The 22538-nt window shown below is 36.8% G+C and overlaps 1 protein-coding gene and 1 pseudogene across 14 annotated transcripts in view; one reads left to right on the forward strand and one right to left on the reverse strand.

The window, feature by feature from the left end:
- ERC1 (ELKS/RAB6-interacting/CAST family member 1) overlaps positions 1-22538 on the forward strand; it is a 491277-nt gene that overhangs the window by 171095 nt on the left and 297644 nt on the right. For all 14 annotated transcript variants that reach the window (XM_074325171.2, XM_074325172.2, XM_074325174.2 and 11 more), the window contains 3 exons: positions 11854-11991; positions 13227-13367; positions 14320-14460. In XM_074325171.2, coding sequence (XP_074181272.1) covers positions 11854-11991; positions 13227-13367; positions 14320-14460 — 420 coding nt within the window. The remainder of the gene's footprint in view (positions 1-11853; positions 11992-13226; positions 13368-14319; positions 14461-22538) is intronic.
- On the reverse strand, positions 17899-18335 carry LOC109434411 (small ribosomal subunit protein uS10 pseudogene; annotated as a pseudogene).

Genomic DNA, 22538 nt, shown 5'->3' on the forward strand with positions numbered 1-22538 from the left:
TTCAATCTTAGTTGTAGGGAGTGCTGCCCACCATCCCTTGCGGGACTCGAGGAATTGAACTGGCAACCTTGTGGTTGTGAGCCCAACCGGCAGCCTTTGGAGTTAGGAGCATAGAGCTCTAACCTCCTGAGCCACTGGGCCGGCCCTAGTCTCTCTTTCTTAACACGTTGTGTACGGATCACGAGAATCTTTGTTTTTTTCTGAGCCATGCGTTAAGGATGGATAACGAGAATTCTCGTTTTTACTGTTGACTCTTTTTACTTTGCATATTTTATTGAATTATTTGTAGAATAATTATTTATAGAATAATTTATTTGTAGAATCTATTATTTATAGAAAAATAATAAATGACATAGACGCATTTACGCTTTAAAGAGAAGAGTGCATTTTAAAGTAGTTTCTTTTAAAATCCTGCCGGAACAGAGGGGTATGAGCGATTTAAACCCCGCCGTACGCAACGTGTTAATGGAGGGGTGGCAAAGCCACACTGCAGAAGAGCATGTAAGGTGGGAGATTTCGTGGCCGTTTTTGGAAAATATCTGCTCAAGTTGAATAAAACATTGGATACAGAATTAAGAATACAAATGAGACTTTTTTGTGTGTGGTATAGTGATAAAGCTCTTATTCTCTTTTCTGTTGTCTTATGAAGTTGAAGCCTTATTAGTCACAATGAAGAGGAATTTTTCTATTTCCCTGTTCAACTCAGTGTTTTAATCTGTTATTCATAGGGTTTCTACCATCATCCATTGCTCCCAACAGAAGTCACCTCAAACCAGAAGGAATTCTAAACAGTTTGAAATGCTCTTACTCAATTCAGGAATTATTACAGGATATGAAAATAATTTACAGGAAAAGGGTACAGAGGAATAAGGTGAATGGGAAGGGCGTACTGACAGCGGAAGGTGAATTAATGCTACATTGTTTATTTTGGAGACTCACCTTAGGTGACAAGCACATCTGTCTAGATGAAAACTTTTGCTTGTTAGTGATCTATCATGGAAGAGACTGCTATCTAGAAGATACTAGATTGAATATGTGCACAGATGATACACTGAATGCAAAAGATTCTTAAGTCCATCAAGAACAGATAAACTTGGCTGAATTGTTTGTTACTTGGGGAATAGAGCAGGATTAATCCCAGGCTTAGGGTCGTTTCATACTTCATTGACATCATGGAACTTTGGCTTAAGGGAGCGCTAGGGAGTTAATTGGATGGATGTTTTCTGTTTTCCTAATTGAGATGTAATTCACATACCACAAAATTGACCATTTTAAGCTGTGTAATTCAGTTGTGTTTTTTGGTATATTTACAGGGTTGTGCGACCACCATCACTATCCAATTCCACAACGTTTTCATGACCCCCAAAAGAAACCCATACCTCTTAGCCGTCACAACCCCTTATCCTTTGGCAACCACTATCCTACTTTTTGCCTCTGGATTTGCCTATTCTGGACATTTCATATAAATGTAATCATACAGTATGTGCTTTTTGTGTTTGGCTTCTTTAATGTAATGTTTTCAGGATTCATTCGTATTGTAGCAAGTATCAATATTTCATTCTTCTTTATGGCTGAATGACATCCGATTGTAATGAATATACCATGTTTTCTTTACCATTCATAAGTTAATGGACATTTGGATTGTTTCCACTTTTTGGATATGAATGAATAATGATTCTATGAACATCCATATACAAGGTTTTGTATGAATACATCTTCTCTTGGGTATATATCTATGAATGTAATTGATTTTAACTTCATGTTTAACTCTGTTAGGACCTGCCAAACTTTCTAAAGCGGCTGCAGAATTTTACATTCATGCCACCGCTTGTTATTTTTCTTTTTAAAATACCCATTCTAATGGGTGTGTGTTGGTATCTTATTGTAGTTTTGATTTGCATGATTAATGATGTTGAACATCTTTTCATGTACTTATTGGCCATTTGCAGCTCTTCTTTGGAGAAATGTCTATTCAAATCTTTTGCCCATTTTTAAATTGAGTTATTTGTCTTTTTATTGTGGAATACACCTGAAACCTATGTAATTTTACTAACCGTTGTCATCCTAATAACTTTAATTTAAAAAATGAAGTTAAAGAAAATACAAAATCTTTATATATTCTGGAGGCTCCACCATATCAAATCTGTGATTTGCAGACATTTCTCCCATCCTATGGGTTATCTCTTCACTTTCTTGACAGCATCCTTTGATGCACACAAGTTTTAAATTTTGATGAGTCCATTTTATCCATGTTTTTCTTGATTGCATATTCTTTTGGTGTCATATCTAAGAAAACATTACCTATTTTAAGGTCATGAAAATTTTTTCCTACATTTTCTTCTATGAGTTTTGTAGTTTTAGTTTTTCCATTTAGGTCTCTGATCCATTCCAAGTTAATTTTTATACATGGTATAATACAGGGGTCCCGACTTTATTATTTTGCATGTGGATATTCAGTTGTCCCATCACCATTTGTTGAAAAAATTCTTCTTTCCCCATCCTCTTGGGACATTTGCTGAAAATCAATTGGCCATAGACACGTATTCATTTCTGAAATCTCAATTCTATTCTATCAGTTTATATGTCTATCCATGTGCCATACCACACTGTCTTGATTACTGTAGCTTTGTAGTAGTTTTTAAAATTGGAAACTGAATCCTCTACCTTTGTTCCTTTTCAAGATTGTTTTGGCTTTTGGGGGTTCCTTGTAATTCCATATGAATTTTGAGATCAGTGTTCATTTCTGTTAAAAAGGCATTTGAACCTTTCTTTCATCAATGTTTTGTAGTTTTCAGTTAATAAGTCTTGCACTTTTTAAAATTTACTCTTAAATATTTTATTTGTTTCGGTGCTATTGTAAGTGGAATTGTTCTCATTTGATTATTAGATTATTCATTTCTAGTGTACAGATATACAACTGATTTTTGAATATTGATCTTGTGTTCTGCAACTCTACTGAATTTGTTTATTAGCTCTCATAGTGTTTTAGTGTATTCTTTAGTATTTTCCTAGTATGTATAAGATTATGACATCTGCAGATAGAGATAGTTGTTATGTTTTCCTTTCCAATATGGCTGCCTTTTATTTCTTTTTTCTACCCTAATTGCCCTTCCTTATTTTCCAGTACAATGATGAATAGAAGTGATCAGAGCAGACACCCTTGTTCTTTCTCTAAGGGGAAAGGTTTTTCATTTTTCACCAGTAAGTATGATGTTAGCTGTAGGTTTTTTACTAGATACCCTTTACCAGATTGAGAATGTTCCCTCTATTCCTAGTTTATTGAGTGTTTTTATAATGAAAAGGTGTTGGGTTTTATCCAGTGCTTTTTTTTGTACCTATCGAGATGAGCGTGTGGTTTTTGTTCTTTATTCTATTAATATGGTACATTATATTGATTGAGTTTTGTATGTTGAACTAACCTTGCATTCCTGGAATAAGGATGGGTATGTTTTTAAATAGCCTTGTGAATGTAGAAAGTTGTTCTACCAACCTTATCATGGAGGCAATAGGACTGAACCTGAGAGAACATATCCTTTGGATAAATGCTTTATTTTTGAGTGCTAAGGTATAATATAAATAAATAAGAACTATTCAAAGGCTTATATTGTAATGGTTGGTACAACTTAGAAGTAATTTTCACCCTCACTCTCACATAATTTCTTTGGACTTTTACGTAACTTAGTGAATAATTTGAGGATTTATGTTTATCTGTGTAATTTTCTATTGATAGTATGCCATATTAATATTCTCAGAGTCTTGCAAGCTCTAGTTCAGACAGTCCTGACTTCTATTTTGACTAAACACACATTTCAAACTTGAGAAATGTTAAATAACAAGTCAGTAGGGAAGGGTCAGATCCCTATTGTGACAAAAGTTGTTCTTAGTGGTATCTCAGGAGACCTTGTAGCAGGAACTTGTCAGAGTAATAAATACCTAGATCAGTATCTAGAAAGGGACAAAAGATTTGAAAAAAAAAAAAAAAAGCTTGATCAAAGTTTTGAAGCACAGTCAATATTTTCTTCTGCTTTTAATTTGACATGAATTAACTTGCATTGCATTCTCACCTGTGGGAATGGCTGTTTGGGTGGATGCCCAGGTACCTGTCAACTCTAGTTGAGAAGTTGAAATAATTAACTACTTGAAGAAGTTGTTAAATCAAACTTTGATGAAGTAGCTTTTTGTGTTTTTCCTTCTCTCTGCCACACCAATATGTATGCCCTAGCCAGAAAATAGCTTCAAGCATCAGACATATATTTTGTCCTTTGTTTTATCTTCCTGTGATTGCCAGACCTCCTTACTTTTTTCTCCTAACACTTTTTTTTCCCCCTAGAGGAGTTTTTCAGATTAGAAAAATCATCCAAATTTACTGAGGAAAATTTACTAAATTGGTAAGATTCTTGGGCTTCCACTGCATATTGGTAAGGAACTGTAGTTTGGACCTGTTCTCCCTGCATCCTGCCCAGGCCTAACTCTTATTTTGTACGCAGAAAATTTGGTAACACAGTATTTTTATAAAGCAGCTAAGCAAGCAGTTTTAAGTGAAGTGGCTGTTTATTTTAAACAACCTTCTGGGTATTTGAAAAGAATGCCCCTGATTAATGATTTTTAACTTCTGCTACTCTTTTGACAATCTGATGAAAGCTATGGGCTCTCTCCATGTAAAAGTACATGTAACTCATTTAGGTGAACTGGGATGTCATACAGAGCACCTCAAGGCCATCTATGAACTCCTGGTCTAGAATGCCCACCATCTGTGAAACAGCCATGCTGGGATGCAGGGATCGCTCTACGTTTTACAAAGCCATAAAATTATGCATATAGTTCAAATACAACATAAAGTGAAGGCAATTACAATTTCATGTTAACTGTAATTTTACTAGAAAGGGTATAGTTGCTGGATCGGATAGATGCCGTGATGAGTGACCCAGATCCCCCTTCAGGGTTGAAGGACGTGTTCCGACGCTGGAAGTGGTATTGACACAGCCCTTCATTGTTGGCCTCTGTGATGATCACCTTGCACAAGAGCATACCCCTTCCTGTTGGCGTCCAGGGACTGGTCTTTGTAGGGTCCAAGGGCTTGACTCTGTTGCCCTGACCTGGGACAGCTCTGAAAGGTCCTATCAGATTCAGAGCTCCTCATGGTGTGGTCTGAATTCTTTGGGACCACGTGGCAACTGAGTTTTTCCCTCTGCACAGTCCTGCTCCCCCCCATCCCCGCCCCTTTGCACAGGTATTGATCCCAAGAGCACCCTCTAAAATTTTTGCACAGTAAAATCCATTTCCTGGGAAACTCAGCCTTGTCACCCTAGGGTTGAATATTAGTCCAAGTTAGCTTACTTCAGGCCATAAAAGTAGTCCTGGCTAAAATAAAAACTTCGATGAACTTGAATTTAGACTTAAAATGTATGAAGCATCCCATTATAGTCTCTTCAGACTTTATATTTCAAGTAGGTTTTGAAAGTCTTGGTTTCTTTGTTTCATTTGTTGTCTCCCAGCCTTTCTTTGGCATTGCAGAAAACCCCCCAAGTCCCTGACAGTTTGATTTGTTTGGCCATACAGGTGAATCCGGGAAAGAATGAGTTCAATAAAGAGTTAAATAAAGGTATGGGTTAAATAGAGTTCATAATTGTCTACCAAGCAGGTTTTTGACTGGCAGTGATCTTTGGTCGCACCAGTTTTTGCTTCATATTACCCTGTTATTTTAATGTATGAGGTCCCCAGATTTATTACCTGTCCCACGATCAGATCTGTTAAGGAACTTACTTCCCCTCCCAGCAATTAATAAAATCTACCTGGACCAGTGGACTCTGAATGTATTTTCCTAAAGGTCATACCTACACTTCCTGTATAGTTCAATTTTAACAGTTTTTAACATGAAATATAGTAATAGTCTGTTGAACTTTACTACTTTTTAAATGTTCTCATGTTCCCTATCATAGGAATTTTAGAATTGAGTATTAGTTGTATTTTGTTTTATAGGTAATTAGAAAGATCTAGTAACTTGCCCAATGTGACATAGCTAGCTGTTTGTTCATTATAATAATACACTCCATAATTTACCCGATGAGAGAATAGCACAATTGAGAGGGAAACTCAACTAAAGAAATAACTGGTTGCCAGTCAAAATCTTTGCTGGGCTTATTAAAGACATAAATAGTAATTGAGAATGTAGCCATGGAAGCTTTTAACAATCTAAATCGAGATTAAAACATTGCTTACATTTTCTCATGACTTTGTTACTCCTCTGTCTTCTCATCGTTGGAAACACATAATTAGACAAGTAAAATTTGGGGGTCAATATACGCGTAAATAATCTGGGCAAAACCTGCTCATTTTGGTAAATTATAGTTGTGCCTTGTTTGTACGTTTCCATGGAATGTAGAGTAATAGACAAAAATTGCCTAGAAATTAGGGGACTTAGTGAATTTTTCCTTTTTAGATTCTGTTAATTATTGCCAGCTGATTATGGCCCGTTGGTTCATCCAGATTGTACTTCTTCCACTGATACTGAAAGGTATTACTAACCAAGAAGGTGAAAGTCAGAGCCTGAGTAACTTGCTTCACGTGATGGATTTGATGCTGATGGATGCTGAGAACAACTCCAGAGGCATCACCAAACAAAAATTCTTCCCTTCAAATGGCATTTAAAGTAGCTGATCAGGTGACTGTAAGAAGTGTTTTGCGATTCCTTGTCCTTAGAACTATATCCTATATCCTCTTCTACCTCTGTCAGCGATCAGGGCCTCAGAGGCAGAGTGATCAGTTCCACTGGACTGGGTGGGAATAAATCACCCACGTTGAAACATGATAGTTTCTGACAACTGGCTGTGCTGATAAAAACCAAAACAAAAGATGTCAAGGAATCTGTGTCAGTATGGAACTGGTATGCAGATGTGATGAAGTCACATGCTTTCGCCATTAGTCCTCTGGTTTCATTGGTTTTTCTCTCTCTTTGTAAAATAAAAACTGTATGAGGAGAAGAAAGGCCTAATATAATGTAATATAATGTAATGTAATATGTTATTTCTATTTCCAACCCATTTAGCAGAACTATATTATGATAAGAGAGGTCATTTTAAGGAAAATGTCTTCTTTTTCTAAAAAATATTTCCTTTTTGAATTCTTCATTATTAGTTCTTCTCTATGGTTATAAACTGTATATATAAACCTGGTTGATCCTCCCCTTCCCTAGTTATCATCAAGGACACAGATATATAGAATAAACACCAGTTCCTTCGATTCCTACAAAACTTGACTCGTGCAGAAATTGAATGCGTGCTGATAGGTACATAGTGATTTCTTTCCATATCAGGGTATGCATAAAATAGAAAAAAAGCCCACAGAATTGTAAATTATATAATTTTCTGCAACAATCATTTCATTAATCTTCAATATTATTAAAAATAAGTTATTTAAGTAAAAGCAGAAAAGCTTTTTAGCTATTTCATTGTCAAGTGCCCCTTATTCCGTAATGTATGTAAATAAACTGGCTTACTTCTCGCCCTGGAAAGTCTGGGGTAACAGACTAGTTTAATAATACCATGATATGGAATCCTGATACCAAGTGTCTTTGGCTCTGTCCACCAGCTTTAGTGTATTGTGTTTGGATATATCTTCCCTCCTTTGGCATTTGCAGTGGTTTGGTATCTCTACCCTTCATTCTTTGTAGGGGATAACGTTTTAATATAAGTGACCATAGTGATAACATACTGTGTTTATTAATAAATGCTACTTCATAATAAGGAATAGTTTATAGAAAGATGCTTGAGTCACCTTTATGTGATGGTTTCTTTGTTTTGTTTTTTGTCACAAAACCATTATTTGTATCAGTGATTAAGAGTAGGATTGTAGAGCTGGATTGCCCAGTAATTATCTCATAGTTTTGTGGTGATGCTTACATAGTTGTTATATGTACTGTGTTTCCCCGAAAATGAGACCGGATCTTATATTAAAGTTTGCTCCAGAAGACGCATTAGGGCTTATGTTCAGGGGATGTCATCCTGAAAAATCATGCTAGGGCTCATTTTCGGGGAAACACGGTAAAGTTCTTATAACAGTGCCTGCCACGTACGTACTACTCTCATTTTAAGTGTCAGTGGCCCATGACTACCACCACTACCTCCCTCTCACCAGCACCATTATTATTTTTGTTGTTATTGATGTCATATTGTGATTTTAGGGATTCTGTGTTTTCTGTTCCTGCAAAATGGAGGGGTGTTTTTTCCTCTTTTTTCATATTCTGAGAATATTTAATGGAGTATTTTTCCACTTGACATGATTCCAAGCAATCATCTTTATTGTTAATATTCAAGTATGTGCATAACCGATCCAGTTTTTCTCTTGGTTGTTGTAAATCATGTATTTCAGATACTGTGAATAACTGAACTTAGTATTGAATAAGATCTGCACTGTAAATTTTATAGATATTGCATAGTAAATACTGGAATGATATGATATGGGCCTGTCAGGGTGAAGAGCTTTTACGACCTCAACAATAGATTAGTGGAAAAGAAAAGAATAATGGCAAAAATAATATGGTCACATTCATATACCAGCTGGTTAGGGACACATATAAACCCAGAGATCTTGATCAGAAAAGCACAATTTTGAATCACAAGCAAAGTAAAGATATATAACAGGAGCTCTCAGGAGGGCTCAACTATTAATCTCCCATGAAGCTGGATAAAGAAAAAGGAAAGCGTTTTTGTACACACCTCTCCTCCCACACATCACACACAGACTCTTTTGTTTAATGCTTATGCAGCTAGTTTGCATATATCTGTTTGTTTCAAATCTTTCTCACTGATGGCAACTTGCCCAAAGTAGGCAATTTTGGTGTCCTTTCTGCATTTTGTCAGTTCCTTTCACTATGGGGTGTTTATTCCTTCTCTTTAGAAGAAACAGGAGTCCAAGAATAGCCATCCTTTTCCTCCCCTCCAGCCCAAGAGTCAATCTGTTTAAGACTGCTGGGTAATTGAAGAAGAAAGTAGCTTAGGGAGAACTTGTTAATGGGGATTTTACCTAGTTTAGCTGCTTCTGCACCCGAGTATTACCAGAAAATGTTTTTGCCAGCAAAGAATAATGGAACCCTTTAATAATTTGAGTACATATAAATTATCCAAGTGGAATTGTTAACAGTTTAACTTCTTAATTTCTGTCTTAGATGCTAATGATGGAAGAGAAAGAAGGGTATTATCCTTATATATATTAAGAGCTGTTTGTATAGTAGGTGGGCTTATAAAACAGATCTCTGTTTTCTTGTATATAAAACTTGGTTCTGTGAAATTGCATGTTAAATAATGATTCTTGTACTGCCTTTTCTTGATAAGAAACTCTAATCAACAGCATGATCATTTCTTTGTGTAAGGTTTATATTGTTAGCAGCTGACTTGTACAGCTGGTTCAACATGTAAATACCAGAGTGTTGCATTCTGTATGTATATGAAACATCTAGTATATTTTTGAGAGTCAAAATTCTCTTTAGTGGTTGTGAGATCAACCTAAATATTGGTCCATATGAGATTCCAGTAGTAGTGTCTGATTAAACTGAAGGAAAACTAATGCTTTTCATCTGTAATAGTCTTTTTTTCACAATAGGCTTTGGACTGTTGTTGGTGTTGAAGACTGGAGCCATTTCAGGCTTATCAGTGGTTCCCTTGCATGATTATTTTTTTGTTAAAGAATGAAAATCCAAGCCTTGTAGTATTCATGGCACCCTATTCTAAATTTGCTGAATCTTTTTGCTTTGCTTATTTGCTTTGCTTTTGGAATTCTCATTGACTATCGAGACAGTGACTTTTTTTCTTCTTCCTCTGTGTAATGAAGCTGGACCTTAAAGATCTAAATTGGTAACGCAGGACATTATCAGAAAGTTGGATCTAGGGTTCTCTTGTAGTTCCTTTCCTGGCAGGAGTTTACGTGTGCCTAAGTACAGTTATAAAAGCCAAAGCTTACATATTATTCCTTTACTGACCAATATTACAAACCTGATATAGGACAGATATGAAAATAGGAAACTGGGGTGAAGGGACAGGATGGTTAGGGATTGGTGTTATAATGTATAGACAGATGTAAGAGTGGAGGTAAGTGTGATAAGTATATAGATAGATGAAAGAATGGAGGTAAGTGCGTGTGTGTATGTAGATAAAATATATGTGTGTATAAGTGTGATAGAATGCAAACGATGGTCATCTTATGGGGGTAAAAGCAAGAACGTCTTCCCAAAGGAGATAACGTTTATGTTGCTTTTTGAAAGCCATGTAAAATAAACCAGCGAGTTCTAGTATTAGCTCGAGAGAAGACTGTGATTATATTCTCCTGCTTCCTTTTTCTCCATGGAACTTACCGCTATCCTACCGTGTTTCCCCGAAAATAAGACCTAGCCAGGCAATAAGCTCTAATGTGTCTTTTGGAACAAAAGTTAATATAAGACCTAGTATTATGTTATATCTTATATCATATCATATCATATATTATATAAGACCCAGTCTTATAGTATAGTAAAATAAGACTGGCTCTTATATTAATTTTGCTCCAAAAGACGCATTAGAGCTGATTGTCTGGCTAGGTTTTATTTTCGGGGAAACACGGTACATGCTATGTTCATTTTATTAATTCGTTCCTTGTCTACCATGTTAGGATGTAAGCTCTTTGAGGGTAGGGATTTTTGTCTGTTTTGATTATTTCTATAGCCTCAACACATAGAAAAGTGCCTGGCAGGTAGCAAGAGCTCAAGTATTTGTTAAATGAATGGATGAAGTTTGTGAGTTCTAAAATAATTGCCTTATTTATTTTCCTTTACTTTGTTAAGAATATCTTTCTACAATTCCTTATTTTTGCTTAATATTTTTCATTGTGTGTACTTGAATCTTCCTAGTAGTGATAACATGCTATTTCCACAATGTTTCTCAAACCCATCCCCTTTTCCATCTTTCTTAGCTCGTTTAGTCTCCAAAATCTTTTACCTGAATTGATACAGCCTCTTAATTGTTTTCCATGTCTCTATGCAAGTCTCCTTAAATTTCTTTTTCACAGCTGTCAGAATTATCTATATAAAATACAGGACTGACCAAACCATTTCTTTGCTTAAAAATTCCTAATGGTTCCCATCTATCTAGAATAGCATTTGTGTTCCTTAGGACGACGCACAAGCCCATCGAAAGCTTGGCTTCAGCTACATAATGGGGAGTTCTGTTACCATCTTCTAACATAATAAAAATGGGTCTCTTCACTTTTCTTTGTATCTCTAGTGCCTGGTATATAATAGAGAATGTAGTATATACTTTTTTGAGTAAATGAATACATGTAAATGTGTATGAAAGAATGAATAACTAGGTAAGAAATTCCACTGAAAAAGCTTGCTGTTTAGATAAAAGGTGATATGAAAATCTAACTTAACACTAGCATTTAAGAACAGTTTTTCCTGTATACAGCTGACTTGTTTTTCTTACTGCCTAGTTGATGTACTCTCTGTACTCCCTCGATTCTTTGGAATCTGTTTTGAAGGAATAGCATTTATACTATTCATTTGGGAAGCAATCCCATTTTTCGTAGCTTTCCTCTCTCCATCTTCATCTCTGTATGTTGGGTCTTTTCTCTCTATCTACTTTATTTCTTTCGAAATTTATGTATATGTATGTGTACCCAAAACCATGTATGCATCTTTTCTCTGTTCAGGATATAAATTCTGGGCTTAAAGTTTTGCATGTAGTGAAACCTTTAGGGTTAAATTATTTCTATAGGACACACACTCACAGACAACCCTGACCTACCTGTTTGCAATGTAAAATTATTGTGACTATTTGTATTTATTTTAATTTCCTTTTCGCCCCTTAAATGTGTATGCACACTCAGATTGAAAATCTCCAAGAGCAGCTTAGAGATAAGGAAAAGCAGATGAGCAGCTTGAAGGAGCGAGTCAAGTCCTTGCAGGCAGACACCACCAACACGGACACTGCCCTGACGACTCTGGAGGAGGCCTTAGCCGAGAAAGTGAGTGAGGGGTCCAGACTGCTCGGGACACGTTTTTTCCACATTCTCACTAATCTGTTGTTTCCTCTAGTCGTGAGTTATGTCATGGAAGACAGAAACCCTTTGGGCAAAAGCGAGAAGAGTGTTCCCTTGTACTGTTGCTGATGTGCATAGTGTAAGGGGGAGCAACTCACTTCATTATTGCCAATTGGAGCGTTTGTTGCTAGGCAAGATGAGTTATACACTAGAGGTAGTGGCTGAAGTTTTTAAAGAATTAGCCATTTGTTCCCAATTTACAATCTTGTGAAGAAGAAGAAAAGTTACTTTTATGTATACGGTCAGCTAGAATTTGGGGATATCAGACTCTGACCATGAGGAAGCAGGATGTAATTAGTTCTCCTTTACTATGCTGCCTTGGTACCTAATCCATTTATGGGTTTTAGTTATTAATGTAATATACTTGCCGTGTTTCTAATCATGGCTTTGCTACTTCATTTTGCCTTTATGAACAAACTGAGCTTTTAAAAAATGGTTGAGTAAATAAAATGTGACCCATCATAACGACTTTTAATGTCTTGCACGGAGGTTTAAGGAATCTTAGTGGGGCATTTCAACTCGATTTTTTAAAGGAAGAGGGTCACTGTTCCTTAAACCTCTTGGACACAGAATGCTTCAGGCTGCCTGCCTGGGATCAAAGCTTGATCCTTGAATATATTTCAAAATAATACCTAGAAATATACTTAAATGGCTAAACTTTCCAACTTCCTGTCTGTTGACAGAAAGAAGCTTTAATGGTTTCTTTTTTCTTTACTCTCTTCATGCTTTAAACTCAACATAGCATAATCTCTCCAACCTTCCCTTTTTTTGTGTGTGAATTGTGAGTTGTTTCCATCACCTTCTGGGCAACATGTAAATTTATATAAAAAACAAATACTTGTAACTTATCGTCCTTAGAGTGTGTGTATATATATAAAAGTTTTGCATTACTTAGGAATTGAATAAATGGGACTATTCCAAAAGAATACTAGTTGAGATAATGTGTAAAGAAATGCAGGGGAATCAGAATAACAAAGCCAGATCTTTGTTATAGCAAGATAAGTAGGAAGGATGAATCCTTCAAAGAGTAAGTGGTTAGCAACTTATCAGTGTCTTTTGAATAGGGGACAGAAGTGTGAAATTTCATCTTACAGTTCAGTTACAGCCACGGTACAAGTATGAAAGGAATTTTCTCACATATCGATTTGCTCTCTCATCAGGAGCGAACAATTGAACGCTTAAAGGAACAGCGGGACCGAGATGAGCGAGAGAAGCAAGAAGAAATTGATAACTACAAAAAAGATCTTAAAGACTTGAAAGAAAAAGTCAGCCTACTGCAAGGCGACCTCTCAGAGAAAGAGGTTAAGATCACCAAAATAGAATTATTTGGTTTGTTTAGTCAGTGCGATATGTGCATATGTTATAGTTGGGATTTGCATAGTGCATATAAAAAAGTATTTTACAGGAGATTTTTAAAAATATTCTTATAGTAGGCCTTTTGGGAAGAACTTAAGGTATATTTAAGGAAGTTTTGCAGAGACATAGTAGATTGGATCATTTATTTCCTAAGTCATCTCTTTCAGTGTGTTCTGAGTTGGTTTCGTACTTGTTAATGACATTTTTTAAGATCCTAAAATAACTGAAGCCCAGTTACATTTGGAGAAGTATTGTGCTTATGTTAAGAAAGGTGATAGATGACAGAAATATGTGAAGGGAGAACAATTTGTTTATAACACCTCTTAAAATGCATCTCACCATTGGCAGAGAAATCTTAAATGTTGACCATTTAGGTGACTTAAGCTGCTTTGATAACTGCGTTTGGAGACTCCTGTTAATATGATTTAAATAGAAAAAATGCCTAATGCCTTGTGATCAGATAATAATGTATGAGCTTTAGGAACATCCTCAGGATTTTCTTTCTAATGTCTTTAAGAAGATTTATGGAAATTTAAGTTCCTAGTAGAATTTTTCTTCTAAAAAAGAACATGTTTTATATGTAAGTCCGTATAACTACTGAGGTTGACTACGTACATTCACAAGGCTTGATCTAATCTACTTCCATTTATTTTATGGGAATGAATATATATTGATAGAACTCATTCAATAATTATTCAATTGGTGTTTCTTGGGAATTCATGTTATTATAGTTAGGACTTGAAAGCTAAAGTTAATATTGTTTTATATTTCATGTTCTTGAAAAGGAAATGTGTCAGTATGTGATAATGGAAAGAAACTACAAGTCACCAAGAAAATAAATTTAAATCTTCATTTTGTTTATAGTTAGTATTTATTCTCTATGTGTGTTGCTTTTAGGCTTCACTCTTGGATCTGAAGGAACACGCTTCTTCCCTGGCTTCCTCAGGACTGAAAAAGGACTCACGGCTAAAGACACTAGAGATTGCTTTAGAGCAGAAGAAGGAGGAATGTCTGAAAATGGAATCCCAGTTGAAAAAGGTTAAAGAAAAATTTACCACGTTCTTTCTTTGCTTTAAATAAGAACAGAGTAGAAAACTACAGTGTTTGGATCTAATAACTTACCAATGGTGTAATAATCCCCTAAAGTTCAAAATACCATTTATACCTTGATTAATTCTCTTAGAATTCTTACCCTATTTTATTTTACTCCTGAGAATGCACAGACTCTTAGAAAATTGACAATTCAGAGGAAGATCAAAATATGCAGTGTCCTTATGGATGAAATATAAGACCACAATGTAAAATCTCAATTATCTGATATTTTTCTTCCATTGGCATCAGGCTTCCTAGAAGGAGATAATTTAACAATGATGGTGACCGACCTGGCAAATAATTAGGATATCATGCAGATATTTACTGCTCATTTCTCTTATTTATGCCTCTCTAATATTTATATGGCAGTTGGTAGTTTTCAAAGCATCTTTATATTTGTTACCTCTGAGTTATCAGCTCTTTGAGGATTGCAACTGAGACTTTTGAGCAGTGACAGGAACTGCATCCAATTACTAATGAAAAATGGGTATAGCCTCATCTTGAGACTTCAACTTTGTTCTTTTTCCATGTGTGGGGTGTATTCAACATGATACCCTCATAATTAATCATCTTATAGAGTATGCCAAAAGTAAAATTATATTTTTAAGCTAAGGAAAGGAAGAAAATCCAATATCTTAGTTACTTTTGAATAAGTAAGAAATGACATTTTTTGAGATTAAGGATTCTAGTTATAATTAATTCAGATTTGATAATGTTTTTCATTTTCCTCATTAAAAAGGTGGAGGTATTTTCTATTTAATACCTGAAAGTAAAATTGAAAGTAAAACTAGTAGATGTATTTAGGATTATAAAACTGAGCAGTTAACTATCAAGAGCAATGTTTCATTAACATTCCAAACTTTCCTGTTTATGACAATCCCACATTTTCTATTTATTTTTAATCTTTTTATCATGATGCTTTCATAGCTGGTCATTTATATGGTCTCTTAAATTTTAGGCTTTATATTTATGTTCATGAGAAAAAATAGTTTTCTTTGGGTAGAGAAGGTTGATGACTTTCCCCTAGTTTGCCTTATTACGTGTTTTTCTACCCATGGCTTTTTTTCCCCCATATTTTTCATTGATTCATTCTGTACAATTATTCCTTTTCATTTAAATTAATTATTGATGCTTTCCTATTATACTGCTTCCACAATGCCCTACTTCAAGGAAATTGCTATTGTAGATTTCTGTTTGTTTTGTGTGTTCATCTTATTTTCACCTCTTTTCTGCCATCTGTTTTAATTGAGCATTTTATATGGTTTCATTTCTCTCCCCTCTTAGCATATCACTTATATTAAAATTTTTTTAAATGGTTTCCTGAAACTATACATTTTGACTCTTTTTTTCTCATCTTTATTGAGATGTGATTGATAAAACATATATAGTCAAAGTGTACAGTATTATGTTTGACATATGTATACAATTGAAATGATTACCGTAATCAAGCTAATTAACCCATCCGTCACCTTACATAGCTACTATGTTTTTTGTGTGTGGTGATAACATTTGTTTTAAATGAGATATAATTTATTATATTAGTTTCAGGCATAAAACATAATGATTTGATAGTTGTATATATTGCAAAATGTTTGCCATAAGAAGTCTAGTTACCATCTATCATCACATGTAGTTATTTCACTAGCATAATGCCCACATGGTCTACCCAAGGTCACAAATAGCAGGATTTTCTTCTTTCTTTAGGGTTGAATGACATTCTATTCTCTCTCTCTGTGTGTGTGTGTGTGTGTGTGTGTGTGTGTGTGTGTGTGTGTGTTTATTATGTATGTATATGTGTATGTATGTATATGTTTTCTTTATCCATTCATCTGTCAGTGGGCTCTTAGGTTGCATCCATGTCTTGGTTGTCGTGAATAAGGAATGCTGCAGTGGACATGAGAGTGCAGCTACCTCTTTGAGCTAAGTGATTTCATTTGTCTTGGATACATATGAAGAGTGGGATTGCTGGACCATTTTTAATTTTTTGAGAAGACTTCATACTGTTTTCCATAGTGGCTGCATCAGTTTACTTTCCCACCAACAGTGTACACAAGGGTTCCTTTTTTTCTACATCCTCTCCAATACTTGCTATTTCTTGTCTTTTTGATAATAGCACTTTTGGCAGATATGAGGTGATACCTCATTGTGGTTTAGATTTGCATTTCCCTGATGATTAGTGATATTGAGCATCTTTTCATATGCCTGTTAACCATCTGTGTGTCTTCTATGGCGAAAGGTCTGTTTAGATCTTCTACCCATATTTTAATTGGATTATTTTTTGTTATTGAGTTGTACATATTCTTTATGTATGTTGGATTTAAACACTTGAATATAGAATTTGCAAATATTATCCTCTCCCATTCAATAGTTTGCCTTTCATTTTGTTGATGTTTTCCTTTTCTGTGCAGAGGCATTTTAGTTTGATGTACTTCCACTTGTTTATTTTTACTTTTGTTGCTCTTTCCTTTAGAGTCATATCCATTGCTAAAACTAATGTCAAAGAGCTTATCTAAGCCTACGTTTTTCTAGTAGGATTTTTATGGTTTCAGGTCTTTCATACTATTTGCGTTAAATTTTTGTATGTGGTGTAAGATAGTGGTCCAGTTGTGTTCTTTGTATGTAGCTGTCTGGTTTTCCCAGTACCATTTATTGAAGAGACTGTCCTTTCCCCATTGTATATTATTGGCTCCTTTGTCATTTATTAATTGACCAGTATATGTGTGGGTTAATTCCTGGGCTCTCTATTCTGTTCCATTGATCTGTGTCTCTTTTTATACCAGTACCATAATGTTTAGATTACCACAGCTTTATAGTATAGATTGAAATAAGGGAGCATGATAACCTCTGGCTTTGTTCTTCCTTTTCAAGGTGGCTTTGCCTATTTGTGAACTTTTGTGGTTCCATATAAATTTTAGAGTTATTTGCTCTAGTTCTGTGAAAAATGTGCTGGAAGTTTGATAGCAGTTTCATTGAGTGTGTAGATTGCTTAGGGTAGTATGGATATTTCAACAATATTAATTCTTCTAATCCGTGAGCTTGGAATATCTTCCCATTTATTTGTGTTTCCTCACTTTCTTTCATCAGTGTCTTTCAGGGTACAGGTCTTTCACCTCTTTGGTTAAATTTATTCCTAGGCATTTTATTCTTTTTGATGGAATCGTAAATGGGATTGTTTTCTTAATTTCCCTTTCTGTAGTTCATTGTTAGTGTATAGTAACAACAATTTTTTGTATATTAATTTTGTATTCTGCAACTTGAGTGAATTCATTTATTAGGTCTAACAACTTTTTGGTGGAGTCTTTAGCATTTTCCATATATAGTATCATGTCATCTATAAGTAGTGATAGTTTTAGTTTTTTCATTCCCATTTGTATGCCTTTTACTTTTTTCCATGCTTAATTGTTGTGGCTATAACTTTTTTAAAAAACAACAACTGATAGTCGATTTATTTTAAAAGGTTGATTTAAGCATCTGCAGTGGTGTCGTCAGCCTCAACTCCTCACTCAGTACTGATGGACGTAATCTGCTTAACACTCTCAGGAGGACTGTGCAAGTCACTGAGTCGCCTGTGGAGCCTCATCTGAAAATGACCCCCAGTCTTGCAGCCTTCACCACAGGGAGTTTCCTTGTAGAGATTCCCAGAGTCTTGGTAGCATTCAGAACTCGTCCTTTCACTTTGAGATTCTTTTCCTTTGCTCCTCTGATCAAATCAGCACACACCTTCTTCAAGGATTTTAGGTTGTGGCTGGTTAGGGTAAGTCTGATTTGGTGAATCGCCACCTCTGGTTCTACAGTGTCTTTCCGGTATCCTGGAAAGTCATGGCTGCCGTGTGGCTTCCTGAACAGCGTGTTTCTTGGTGGCAAGAGGGAACAGTGATGAGTGAGGACCAGGAGCAGGCACAATGGAGAGCTGCTGCACCTGCGGCTGCGTCTTCCTCTAAAAGCGTGGCTATGACTTGCAGTGCTGTGTTGAATAACAGTGGCGAGAGTGGGCGTCCTTGTCTTGTTCCTGATCTGAGAAGAAAAATTGTCAGCTTTTTACCACTGAGTATGATGTTAGCTGGGGGTTTGTCATATTTGGCCTTCATTTAGTTGAGGTACCTGCTTTTCCCTCTGTACCTGCTTTGTTGAGAGTTTTTATCATAAATGGATGTTGAATTTTGTGAAGTACTTTTTCTGTAGCTATTACTTGTGTTCTGGTTGTATGAGTTCTAGTGCTTTGTCCTCCAGCTTACTGATCCTTCTTCTGTTCCATCCAGTCTGGTTTTGAACCCCGGTATTTTTCTGTTTCATCCAATCTGATTTTGAACCCCGGTATTTTTCTGTTTCATCCAATCTGATTTTGAACCCCTGTCTTTTTCTGTTTCATCCAATCTGATTTTGAACCCCTGTATTTTTCAGTTCAGTTATTGGATTCTGCAGCTCTGTGACTTCCGTGTGGTACTTTCTTACATTTTTCTATGTCTTTGTTGAACGTCTCACTGTGTTTATCCAGTTTTAAATCGAGTTTGGTGAGCATCTTTATGACCATTTCATTGAACTCTGTATTAGATAGACTACTATCTCTGTATCATTAAGATTTTATTCTGAGGATTTGTTTTTTCTTTCATTTGGAACATCTTTGTTTCCTCATTTTACTTAACTCTCTGTGTTTGTTTCTATGTGTTAGATGTAACAGCTGCCTCTCTCAGTCTTGAAGGAGTGTCCTTGTGTAGGACACGAACCTTATTGTTCAACCTTTCCCTAGCTCTTGGTTGTCTCTTGAACCTTTGTGTTTGCCTAAACTACTATGTTTATTCTTAATAGATCCCTGTTATTTCGGGTGTACCAACCAAGACCTGTCTGTGTTTCAAATGAAGGAATCTCATTTAGCTCCTAGTTTCAGGCTGATTGGAAGTCAGACTTACTGGCAGCAACTTTTAAAGTATGCAAATATTTACAGTCCTGTGGAGCCACAATCGTTAACTCCACTGGTCTCCAGTCCAGACCAGGAGATCTGAAGGTGTCTCTTAAGCAACAGTTGCAAAAATCATGGCTCTAAATGAATGTATATAAGGCCGGACAATTAAGTTTGCGAACTCATCCTAGAAAGAGTGCTACACACCCTCATTGCTGAATATCACTACGGTCACCTTCGAAGTGCTTCCCTTGGGAAACTATGCACCCACGCCAGTGCCTAGCCTACCCTTCAAAGCAATTTTGGAACTCTTTTGCTGGAATGGCCATCAGAGCTGTCGTTGTATTACCCTTGGTGTCCTGAATGTCATCAGAATGTCTTCCTTTCAATATTTCCTTTATCTTTGGATAAAGAAAGAAGTCACTGGGGGCCAGATCAGGTGAGTAGGGAGGGTGTCCCAATACAGTTATTTGTTTACTGGCTCAAAACTCCCTCACAGACAGTGCCGTGTGAGCTGGTGCATTGTCGTGCTGCAAGAGCCATGAGTTGTTGGCGAAAAGTTCAGGTTGTCTAACTTTTTCATGCAGCTTTTCAGCACTTCCAAATAGTCAACTTGGTTAACTATTTGTCTAGTTGGTACAAATTCATAAGGAATAATCCCTCTGATATCAAAGGTTAGCAACATTGCAACAAGTTCACGAACTTAATTGTCAGACCTCCTAAGAGCCTTTCTGGGAGGTGTTGTCAGGCTCTACCTATCTGGGCCAAGGGTGTTCACCAAGGTGTTATTTCCCTGCTTACATTCCCTGGGATCGCCTCCATAGCTTCTAGATGTATGGGAAACCTGAAGCCTGTTCCTCAGGTTAAAGCTGCAGGATAAGTAAATACAGACCTTTTTCACAGGGAGGTGTTTCGGTCTGCTGTTTGTGCAGTGCCGAGGGTCAGCACCTGTCTTCCCAACTGTTAGAGTCTTGTGGAACCCAGGAGCGCCAGCCCTGTCCCCCTCAGGCCAGATGATCCAGGGGCATCCCCTGTGTGGAGTGCATATGCCCTCTGGTGTAAGGAGGCAGCTGCAGAGTAGGGGGTAGAGTACGCGCACTGCCTTGTGCAGGGCAGCAGGAACGTGCCTTGACTGCGCACCTGCAGGAGGGAGTCTCATGTGTGTGCGTGCTGGCTTCAGGGAAGGAGTGGGAGGATGCTGTGACCATGCGTGCTCGCTGGCCCCACCAGGGAGGGTGCAGCCGTGACCACCTACGCTCCGTGGTTTCAGCAAGGCAGCAGGATGGTGCGTGGCCACTCACCACAGCCTGTCCTAGCAAGGCGACGGGGGTGCTGTGTACACACTCGCCTGCCTGTGCTAGAAGGACAGGTGGACGGTGCAGATAGGTGTCCTCCAGCACCTCCATCTCCGAGGAGGATTTCCCGTGTCCCCTGCCCTTCCAGCAGATGCTTGAAGGTTAGCAAATGAATCTCCTTAACCTGTAGGCTTGGTGCTTTTCAAACTTCTGCTTTTGTGCTGGTTCTCAGGGTGAGTGAGACCACATGTGAGCCATTTAAAAGGAGAGTCTCAGTTCCCCATAACCCTTTGGGCCCCTTGGACATCAGCCCTTGGCTTTTCTAAGCCAAACATTTTAGAGGCTCATCCCTCTTTGGTGTAGATACCAAGGGTTGGGTGCATGATGAGGGGCAGAAACCCCTTGCTTCTTCAGGAGGAAGGCCACACTGGTGAGATCCCCGTCTGTATTGTGTTGATGTGCTGGGGGTGGAGGTTTTTTTTGGCAAGAGCGTGTCTCTGCCTCGCCTACCATCTTGATGTGTCCCTTTATCTTTTGTTGTGGAGTAGCAATACATCTAGTTTTCAGAGGGAAATGACCCGTAGGTAGCTGTAGATTTGATGTGTTCCTGAGGCGAGGTGAGTGAAGTTTAGTCTATCTGTGCCACTATCTTGGACACTTTCCCCCAAAGTTCTTTTTTTAACCTTTTTTTTTTTTTTTACCTTTTCTTTCTCTCACTTGTTCTTTTCCTATATTATGTCCTTCTTTCTTCTTTTCTCCCTAACTTGTCTCTCTCTTTAACATCCTGAGATAATGGTAAGCCACCCAGCAAAGTCAGCAAGAAACCTGGCTAAGTGGTGCTGTAAAGTCCTGGTTGATGTTTTTTCTGTATTTTGTGTGTGCAATTTTTTAACTACACTATTGAAAAGTGAGTACATTTGACCTCATCTCTACCTTCCTCAAGGAGAAACTGTAGAGTCTTTTTGTTTTAATGACTTTTTCCCAAAGTATATTGGGGTGAACACAAAGTGGAAAGTTCCTGTGAGACCAAAATTCTCTCCCAAACTTTGGGAGATGTTTGCATTGCTTCTGCTTTTGCTTTGTTTTATTCTTACTGAGTTAATTCATTCAAGGCTACCTCCCCCCCCTCCCCCCTCCCCCCCTTGCTTTTACTGTGCTGTGGCTTTTAACCACACCAGCTTAGGGTAGAATTTTGCTAATACGTTAAAATACACTTCTGCCAATGGAATCTCCTTTAAAGTAAGTAATTGTAGATTTCATAACTTATTAAACCCGTAACCAAAGATACTGGTAAGGACTTAATCTTAAAAGGACAGCTGTTGCTTTGTCAAAGCATTTAGCCTAATTTATAGAAACATTTCTCTTTTACTTGAGGTATTTTGCATCAAAGTTTTCCGAAGTATTTCCTAAGATTACATATTTACCCCTTTAATATTTTTTTAAACCGTTTTAAGGAACTAAGTATGTTTTGTTGTTTATCGAATAAGGGAAATTGAAACAACTTAACCTTAACCTCATTAAATACATTATACACGCGTGACTTTAGGGAGTCAGGAGGAAAATTAAACACTTGAAAATTAGTTTTTAATTATTGAAACTGCTTTGCATCCCAAAATGTATCAAAGGTACTAGTTGCCATTTGCAACAAGATCCTGAATAAAAAATATTTTCTGAGTTTTAAATGTGATTGGTGATTTCTGACTTTGTCATGTGTTATCTTGTAAAATCCTGAATCCTGGCATTGGGAAGGTACCTCTGTGGTGAGCCATTTTCTTAACCCAACTCCATTTTTTTGGTACCACATTTGCATGGTTTATATGATTCTAGATGCT

Source organism: Rhinolophus sinicus, chromosome 1 (genome assembly GCF_057876585.1).
Source record: "Rhinolophus sinicus isolate RSI-liver-muscle chromosome 1, RSI-T2T, whole genome shotgun sequence".
In the NCBI taxonomy this organism is placed as follows: domain Eukaryota; kingdom Metazoa; phylum Chordata; class Mammalia; order Chiroptera; family Rhinolophidae; genus Rhinolophus; species Rhinolophus sinicus.